This window comes from Syngnathus leptorhynchus, chromosome 9 (genome assembly GCF_054491065.1).
Source record: "Syngnathus leptorhynchus isolate UIUO chromosome 9, UIUO_Slep, whole genome shotgun sequence".
In the NCBI taxonomy this organism is placed as follows: Eukaryota; Metazoa; Chordata; class Actinopteri; order Syngnathiformes; family Syngnathidae; genus Syngnathus; species Syngnathus leptorhynchus.
In genome coordinates, this window is record NC_141203.1 from 7,680,623 (window position 1) to 7,690,371 (window position 9,749).

The 9,749-nt window shown below is 41.4% G+C and overlaps 1 protein-coding gene across 4 annotated transcripts in view; it reads right to left on the reverse strand.

Annotated features, from left to right (window-relative positions):
* igsf3 (immunoglobulin superfamily, member 3) overlaps positions 1–6,515 on the reverse strand; it is a 65,587-nt gene extending 59,072 nt beyond the window's left edge. The window contains exons 1-2 of one of the 4 annotated variants that reach the window (XM_085920766.1): positions 6,018–6,514; positions 5,773–5,882 (exon numbers count right to left, since the gene is read on the reverse strand). In XM_085920766.1, coding sequence (XP_085776892.1) covers positions 5,773–5,812 — 40 coding nt within the window. In that variant the 5' untranslated portion in view covers positions 5,813–5,882; positions 6,018–6,514. Of the gene's footprint in view, positions 1–5,772 lie in introns of all 4 variants that reach the window. The other 3 variants (XM_085920765.1, XM_085920764.1, XM_085920767.1) reach the window with 3 other exon arrangements.
* Positions 6,516–9,749: the final 3,234 nt, after the last annotated feature.

The following is a 9,749-nucleotide window of genomic DNA, read 5'->3' on the forward strand; positions in this document are numbered from 1 at the left end:
AAAAAGGATTGCTGGTCATTGGTTTCCAAAGTGAATGCAGATGTTTACAAATGTCTTATTTGGATTAAACACAAAAATATAAATCAGTCTGCTTTCACAAAGGACGAGAGAAATCAAAGAGTTATTACTTTTGAGATCCTGAAATTCAATTTGACCTTTAGTTAAATAATGGCTCTACATGATTACTCGATTAAAATATGAGGAGATTAATTTGATGCTCGATTTGTCGATTAATCGATTAATTTTGACACCTCTTCGTTGGATATGGACTGGGGGCTTTAGTGTAAAAAAAGGCTGATTCATTGGTACGCTTAGACGACAACATTTTAACAAAAACCTATTTTCTAAAAATATTTTCCGCACGTTTGACCACAGTGGCAAATTTCTTTCTTTGCGTATGAATGTTAAGTCATTAACAAGAGACTGGTATCTGCATCGGTGCGTTGATAGATTCAAACATATCCAATTGTTTGTCCTTGGAGGTCTCCACTTTCATGCAGCACTCTGGCTCAAGCATTCCCACATTCGCCATGTCCTTCCTAGCCAACATATTTCCAGAGTTAAACAAGCCAACGTGGACATGTACCAACAGGGATAATGAATTACCGGCGTGGCTAACCTTGTTGTCTATGATGACAGCATTGGTGTAGTTACACTCTGCTTTTTATTACCTTGCTCCCGCCTACATGTGCAAGAGGAAGCAATTGTCCAGTGGAGTTAACACCCTCGTCACAATCGGTCATTGCTTTATAGCCAACATACTGGGGATAGAGATTTCTCGAGCGTGATAAATAAAAAAAACATAGGTGGAGATTGTTTGCTTATAAAGTATTGATAAAAAGAAAATGTGTGGTCTTAAGGGGAGTTGGAAATCTTTTTTGGGATCCTCCTTCAGGTGGGGGCAGATTCTAATTGGATTTGTTTGAAGAGGAGCTGGGTTGGGCAGTGCACTGTTTGGAATTGGAGTGGGGGAGGAGGTCAGGGGGCACTCACAGTAGGAGGAGGAGGCAGCAGCTGGAGGGCCACTCATTCAGCTGAGAAGAACACAGTGAAGTGCTTCAACAGAACCACCAAAGGGGTGTTTTTTTTTTTTTTTTTTGGGTCACTTTGCCAAAATATGAGACATGGGAGGAAAGGCCATGCAAAAATAACTATCAGGAAGTTGGAACGTGGAGGAGTCCTGTGAGTTATCTCGAGCTTTCGCCATTCTCTATTGAATCATTGCAGCAGATAGGAAGCCTCCCTCAAGAAAGCGATTCATTTCACACACTCGCTTATCTTTGTATATGAACTGGAGAGACATCACATTAGGAGTCGAACGTTTGGTGCGAGTGTCTTTTCCAAATACTGCGTGAGAACTATTACCCGTAGGATTACCCACAACTAACTTCATTTTAGCTTGTGGCATTTTATTTTCCATTTGGAAACATAGCGTGGGAAACTGGGAAACAGCTGAAGGCAGCAGTTGGACCAGTAAGGAGGGCCTTTGCAGGCCCTGACCGTTTAGCAGCAAAGTGTAGAAGAGAGAGTATCAAGAGCAGAATGTTAGTATGTGACTTTATTGGTGTGTTAGCTCAAAAAAGCCACAAATAATGTATAATGGCTGATGACGTACTCGGTATGCACGGTAGCTTGTAGTAGCTGTTTTTGCTACCAGAAATTTGTCAATAGTGAGTCGAGACTTGTCGTCAGGGGAAGCACACAAATTTCCGCCTTACAGGCCAGTGGAAGTAAAACATGGTGGTTTGGTGTGAGCTTCCATAGGTGGCTGTCAAGTCTCTATTACAGGCCAAAAGATTGCCATGTAGAAAGCAGTGTTACAACTTGCCGTGCGAGTGGGGGGGGCCTTATCTGACGCAAGAGCCAAAGCAAACAGACAACGCGCCATTGCGAGCGCAACTGATCGTCAACAAAGAGACATATCAGCCCGCAGCAAACGGACGCGCGTTTTCAATACCCACCTGAGCTTTCATCGTTATTTACAGTAAACTATCGCAGAGGTGCTGGGTGACTGACAAGCTGATTGTCTTCCACCTCATCTGCCGCTTGTTTTTTTTTTTTCATGCCACTTGAGTCGACATTGTTATGATGCCACGCAAACAACGGAACAAAAGGCGTGCTGTCACGAGCGCACGCAAAGATGAGCTTACGGCGCAAACGAGGATGCACGCGACTACAAAATATAGCAGGCATAGAAGAATAACAAGGGGGGGGGCAAAGGGGAGCAGAAAGGCAGGCTGGTGCACGACTCGACTTGTTCACTTGTGAAAATTGGCAGGTTTCAAGGTTGAGGGGGACGTTGCAAAAGTTGTGTATTTGTGGAAGGCTACACAAGAGCGAGTTATGGAATTTTTTCCCTATAATCCCAACAGCGCTCGCCCTTGTGTCAGCTGACACGTGGGCGACATTCCAAGTGGAGTAACAGCTGACTCATGATACTCACTGTGTGAGCACATACACGCACGTTAAAATCTCTGCCATACAGCGTTTGGGACATCAGCTGTTGGACTGCATTAGCAACATGGTTGGACGTCAGGGCGTGGCATTGCAAAGTTGAAATCCTCGGACAGTTTGAAATGCCTCGGAGTCGCACTCAAGATGGGGGGCACACATTGTTTAAATGCTTTCAGCTTTACAGTGTCTCCTCTGAGAGGGTGTCAAAATGCATACCATCAGCGTCTCAATGGGAATTATTCAGTATGAAAACTATTTTAAACAATTATCTTCAAAAAAAAAAAAAAGAAATTAACATTTTAATGTGATTGATTGTTAGCAGTTCCTGGGTGGAAGCAGTTGATTCAAAAAATCTGCCTTAAATAAAACATTACACTGTCGTTTTTTTTTTTTTTTTTTTAATTCCATTCAAATATTTTGCTATTTTCCAAGATTTTGCTGTGGTGTGAGTAATGCAGTCAACACATATGAATGATTAGACTACAATTAGCTACAAATTTGTGTCCTCAAGCAACCACAGGTCCAAGAGCCCAATCCCAAATTAGTGCCTGTTATACCGGATTTTTCAAAAATGTTTATTTCAAGTTCACCCTAACCTTGCACATATTCATATGAGAGTCTCGGAATGTATGGGTTTGGTAGAAGGGCTGGTTCCTTTTTTCCAAACGCTCTATACACACGCACGCACACACCTTTCAAATTAAAACACACACACACACACACATTGGAGCTACTCATTCCATGTTTGAGAAGCTAACAAGCATGCAAGCCTTGGGGCGCCGCTCTTCGTCGGGTTTACTTCACACAAATAATCTCGCACGTTAACACACATCTGCTTGCAAACTCAGCAAAAAAGAAAAACAGGCCCTGATGCAAGATGGAAAGTGAAGGAACACGATGTGGATGGCTCGGCTTTTTTTTTTTCTGTTGGGGCGAAAAACGTATTGCGATTGCCTGGTTGGAATTTTGCCGGGAGCACAACTTGGCACTAGCTCATTTTTGGCTCAACCGGTTGGGAGAGAAGAAAGATGTACAGCTCCAAATTACAGAAAGTCGGACACAATCCAGTCGGGATGTTGGTTGACCTCCAATTTAAAGTCAGCTTTATCCCACAGGAAATAATGGAAATAAAAAAAGAATATTTTCCAGGGTCAACCTGTCACCGATCGTGAAATTAAATTTCCATCTGTATTTGCTGTTTTTGTGCTCAGGAAAAAGCAACAACGTCATCTTGTGGCATCTTGGTGAAAAGAAAATTATGAAGTGAATTGAGGAGCTTCCTTTAGACAGTCTTGTAGCTCCTATAAATTCGAGATGGGGGTCAATTATATACTCAGAGTGACTTTCATGCGCCTTCAAGATTTATTTAAATTCTCAAATTTTGCTCAATGTATTTATTTTCTTCCAAAAATGTAGAATCCTAAATTGTACGCAAAGTGGGCCATTTGTCATTTGTGCAGCACACAATTGTAATTACATAACACAAAAGCAAAGCATTACCCATTACCTTGTTTGCTGCTACTGACAAGTATACAACTTCAACATCATGTCGCTTATTGCAGAATCAATATCCAACCTAATACAAGCAACATGTCACCTCGTGAGACGATCATGAAGCTCCTTGAACTATGATGCACACACACCGACACACACCTACAGTTAACCACCCGCACAAACAGCTTCCAATTTCACTGTGTGATTCATTTTATTATGTAATAGCAGAACCAGCACTTTTGCAGCCTTTACTGTAGATAAAATCTTTGGCGGTTATCAATTGGAAAATCACTCCTGCCCTAGTGAAAGTGCCTAAAATGGGACGGCAAGACGCAGCCAAGCGCAAACGGTAATCCTCTTGGCCAAGTGGGGGCCATACCCCCCCCCCTCTCTCTCATATTCAAGAAGGCACAAAAGCCATCTGGTGTTTGTTTTGGGGTGTGCGTTAGAGCCAGCAAGCTTGCGTTTATGAAATGTTTGCTCCGACCAGTCACAATGTGTCATAGCTTGTGAGACACCCAATACAGTGGAACTTGGGTGACAAATGGGATGTAAACCACAAACTTGTAAAAGGACGTCTGAGTGCATGACAAAGCTTAGTGACATCATATCCTGAGGTGCATCATCCAGGTGTGTTGTCAGTGACGTGTGTGTATGTATGTGTGTGGTAATAGTAGGCAACCCACACCGGAGAGTGAGCATCTATAGCACGGGTGTCAAACCCAAGGCCCGGGGGCCAGATACGGCCCGCCACATCATTTTATGTGGCCCGCGAAGACAAATTGTGCGTCAAATTCGTGTCATCGCTAGAATTGCAAATTGTCTTCACTTTTAATAATATATATTTTTCAATATTTGACCGGTTATTACTCGTCGAGTTATTTGTCCGTTTGTTTGGTAGCTTTAACTATATATATGAGGTGCTCATACATTTATTTGGGTTGACAGTAATAAAAGAAAGAACCTATGACTACAATGCGGCCCGCGAAAAAAACGAGTTTGACACCCCTGATCTATAGGGTTAATCTGTGACTAAGGTCTAAATATGACATTAACCTAGTTCAATGCACATGCACAGCTGCTCATGTTATTGCAGTGACACTACTTTCAGTGAAATCTCTCTCACTGGAGTATCATTGCATATTTGGCTTGTGATTTAAGTAATTGCAACCTCCGTGATTTGATACCCTTGATCTTTATAGTTTGTTCAGGGATTCACATTTAGTCTTTGTATGTACAAACAGCAGCCGTTAAGTGTCATAATTTGCCCTGTAATGTCCTCTCTACTTTGATGGAAAAAAAAATGGACACACTGCGACTGCATATTAAATTAAAAGAGAACATCAAGTCGTTGCGCCTTTATAAAGTACAGTTTATCAAAGCAGTCACGATGCCTTTTGTACCCTTGACACTTGACTTTAACAGCTTGGTAACCAACCTGTGCTCTTAAGCCCTGGAAAGGTTTCAGTTGCCTTGGTGACCGATAATGAGTCTCTAGTTTTACAATTTATTTTTAAATGCTTTTCAAGGAGGATGAAATGTGTTTTTTATTATTGTAGTAAATATATTTTGTGAGGATTTTTTTTAAAATTATTATTATTTGTAGTACATACGGTGTCCCTTGGGGGGGGACATGATTTGACTTGAGTGGCTCTGTAGTACAGTACTAACTGTATTTGGTGCACCGTAATCTCCACCTGACTCTGAACTGTCAATTCCTAAAGCGGGTGCATTTGGTTAAGACTGATCCTCAGCGGATGCAAGAAAGATGCGGCGAGTGGAAAATCAGTGCAAGGAGACTTAAATGTGTCTTGACTGACTTACCAAATAGAGCGAAGGAGAAGAGGAGCACACCGGTTGCCATCGTGCCTCGGCCGGCTCAGCCACCCCGACGATGTGTCGCTCCTTCTGGATGAACAAACGATCAGCGGCTCCTGAGACGCGGAAAAAGATCGGAAGGTGAATCCTGCTGCTTGACGTGACAATTCCACGCAAAGTGCTCCTCCGCACCACCTCGTCCAGCAGGAACCAGTAACCCAAAAGAATTGGGAGTCCTTTCTTCCGATCACCTTATTGCCGAGGACGTGCGCCAGGCACCCGGGCGACCCAACCCACTCCCCGGCGTACAACCGCCACACATCCACGGACTGCGGAGAACCTCCGGCTCACACAACACTTCCAAGTCCCGCACGACTCTTTTTGGGAAGAGCGCACTCCACGGGACGTGCAAAAAAAGCCCAAATAATAACTGAAAAAGAGGCTGGATGAAGTCCCTGTAAGGTGTTTTTAGATGTCCGTTGTTTTTTTTCCCCCACGCTTTTTTTTTTTTTGTGCCGCTGATAAGAGAGCAAATCTCGGTCCGTGTGCTGCCTGCACGGCAAATCCTGGAGACGTAATCAATCTCCCACTATCGGCCCACGTAAAAGCCAAATGGGCGGGCACTGTGGAGGAAGCAGGCACGGCTTTGTGCTGTGGCTCAATGCATCTAATTAATCAATGAGTAGCTCATATGAATTTAAACACACCGGCCACGTCTTCTGACACCCAAACTTGATCAAGCATTTTTTGCGTCTCATTTCATCTTCCAAAAAAAAAAAAAAAGTCTGAGCAAGTTAGTTCCCCTGTTCAAGAAACAACACTTTTCCTTGCAAACTTAATAAGCATGCTGTACCCTCCCCCTCAGCCGTGTGGGACACCACCAGACACCCACCCACTGTGGGAGAGGTCACGATTTGCATGTGTCAGTAGCAAATGTAGGCCAGTAGCACACGGAGAGGCCAAGTTTGATCATCCACAACAATCAACAATACCCAACCCTAAAAATATGAGGGTGAAATAAGGGATGGTGTAGGATGGGATGGGCCAAGTGTCATCAAAGAGACCAAATGCTTCCTCAACCGATTTGTTGCCGGCACTTTCATTTTAGCATCTTTGAACAGGAATGACAAATTACATAACCCGGATTCAGTCTTTTCTAATTTGTAGCCATGTTTGGATTGGCTCAATGGGCTTCTTTGAAAGCATGAATCCAACCACTAAAAGGCATTTGTGTCTTCAGGAATACAAGTCAAAGGTAGTTTGACACCATCACTTATAATGAAGATGTTAAATGACCTTTGGCTCCAATCTGGCCATCCAATTCTTTTTGCTAATGAATGGTTGGCATCTTTGTATATTTGCTCTCAGTCTTCTTCAAAGAGTGGCATGTGATACCTTCACCTCTGCCACATGGAGATTGGGGGTGATGTCACGGACAGTTGTCTTTGGGCGTTTGGTCATAGAACTCACAATGTTTCTGTTATCAACCAATGTTGAGAGCCTTGGCTGACCTATTCAATTTCCGTTCTTCAGTGCAGCAGTACTTTCTTTCATTTTCAGGACATGACAAATTGTCGTATTGGCTGCCATTGTTTGTGCAATAGCTCTGATCAATTGCCCCTCTTCTCACAACTACAAAATGGGTTGCTTTTTTTCTCTCTTGTTGGCAGTTCTCTGCTCTTTGTGTTTGCTTAACAGCAAATGCAGTTTCTACAGCTGAAACACAAAAACAGGCACAATTGACTGTTTAAGGCATCCATCTAAGACAGAACATGAGCAACTACAAACATCCATCAAGCCTCTGTTCCAATACTTTTGCTCACTAGAAAAACAGGAATTGACCTTGCTGTTCAAATACTTTTGAAGGGCACTATAAAAACACAGCTATTACAAACCAAATATTCACAACCATTCGATTTTTATTGCGGTGAGCATTTTTGACACTTTTAATAATTGTTTTAATTAAAATATGCATATTTATCCAAGAGATATTTATTTACTTGACACTGCTCATTCATGGAAATCAGCTCGGTAAATTTATTTTCAATCCCATTTGTTGCCTTACGTCAAGATGACGGTTGTGAAAAATTTATTTAATTGGAAAATTTGTTGTTAATTTCCCTTCATATCCATCTGTAAAAAAAGTCATTAAAACAACAAAGCTTGCTGTGGCCTTATGCACAACGCCACACACAATAAACAGGAACATAAAAAAAGGAACAAAAATTAACATGCAGCCACTGCGAATGTTTGTGCCTGCATCAGTGCGACTTAAAACCGTCAACTCCCATCTACGTGATATATCTTAAATACATTTGAATCCAGGGCATAACAACTTCTCTAATTTTGGGTCTTGACCTGAAAAACTTTGGAGATAATCAAGATGATAATAACATGGTGTCTATTGATTCGCACAAATCTGCAGCACCGTTAGGGATGATCTCGAATTAAAACAGAATGAGTGAAAGAGTATGCTGGGAAAGACAAAATGGATCGGGACTTGGTGAGAATGCCCCAAAAATATAGAGTCCAAGAAGGAGAAAGTGCCCCCCCTCGTACAAATAAACATGCAAGACTTAACATGTTGATTGAAAGTTTATAAGTTTTATAAATATCTTGTTTGCATTTTATATTTTCATTAGAAGCAAAAAGCCTGTTTGCTTTGCAGTCTTCAATTCAAACGTCCTTAACAACCAGTGAAATTGTTTTGAGAAGCCAATACAGTTATTTAATGAGCTCTCCCTTCTACAATGGAAGCTTTGAGCTTGAACACAATCCATATAGGGTTGATTTAATACAATTCTCTCATAGTAAATACATGGCGACAAAATAAATTATGTATTCCCAAGTCAACTGTTCCTATCATTAAAACCAAACTTTAAGTGGACAGGCAATGTTTTGAGTAACTTTTGAGCATTCTTGTATATATTGTTTTTACAATTCAAAACAATTCCCGGGTGTCTTCAAGGCAAAAAAAAAAAAAAAAGCAACATAGTTTCATCAAAATTCCCCAAAGATGAATAATTATAGGACACTTTACAGTTTCTATTTTTATAGGCCTTAATCAAATTCAAATCAACATCACAATGTAGTAGAATGAAATATTCAAATCATAAATACTAAATTTTGAAAAAGGCTTCATTTTTGGTTAGTCAGCAGGCTTTATTTTTTTTTAAATATGTAGATTTTATTTATTTATTCAAAACGTTTCTAGATACAAAATTCAGCGCTTAAGAAATGCAGTCCACGACTATTGATCCTAACTGTTAGCATGTCAAAGACGTTTTCCATTATAAGATAGAATTACATTAGCGGCCCGTTCTTAAGGCAACACTGTTTAGTTGTTTCAAATGCATAACTTCAAGGGGTTTTGCTCTTCTTTTCTCAGAAGAAATGTAAAAAAATAAATTATGGAGACATTTGTTACAAGTTCTTCTCAAGCATCTCCTATAGTGTTGGATCCAGCTGGCTAGGTTCATTACACCTGGTCTACATATTGCTGCACCTAAATTTAGCCTCACTCTCCACAGACTCCTCATTGCACGGCTGTGTGATGACACATTTTGCACATGCGGCCAACCAGCTTGGAACGGACGTCGTTATTTCGATCAGATCACCTTTGACTACAAAGTCAAACCTCGGAAAGTAGCTTCAATAATGTTTCCTCACAAGGGAAACATTTTCTGAATGTTTGCGAATGGGTGCAGTGGGGGGGGGGTCCTATGATGTCTCCATGGAAACAGAGGAGGCTGCGCTTCATACCAGGGTCCTGCTACTGTGTGAAACGTGTGCAGACCATTTAATTTCTTTGAAAATATGAATATTTCAGTGGCCTACATCACTATTTGTTGAGTTGATAGGCTCAATGCAGCGCAGGCGGGCAGAGGGAGGTCTGCGTGGAATGAAAGAAAAGGAGAATTTGAGTCATGAATGATGTTGAATTCATGTAGAAATGTCAGGTGGGCCGCAAAGGTGAGTACACA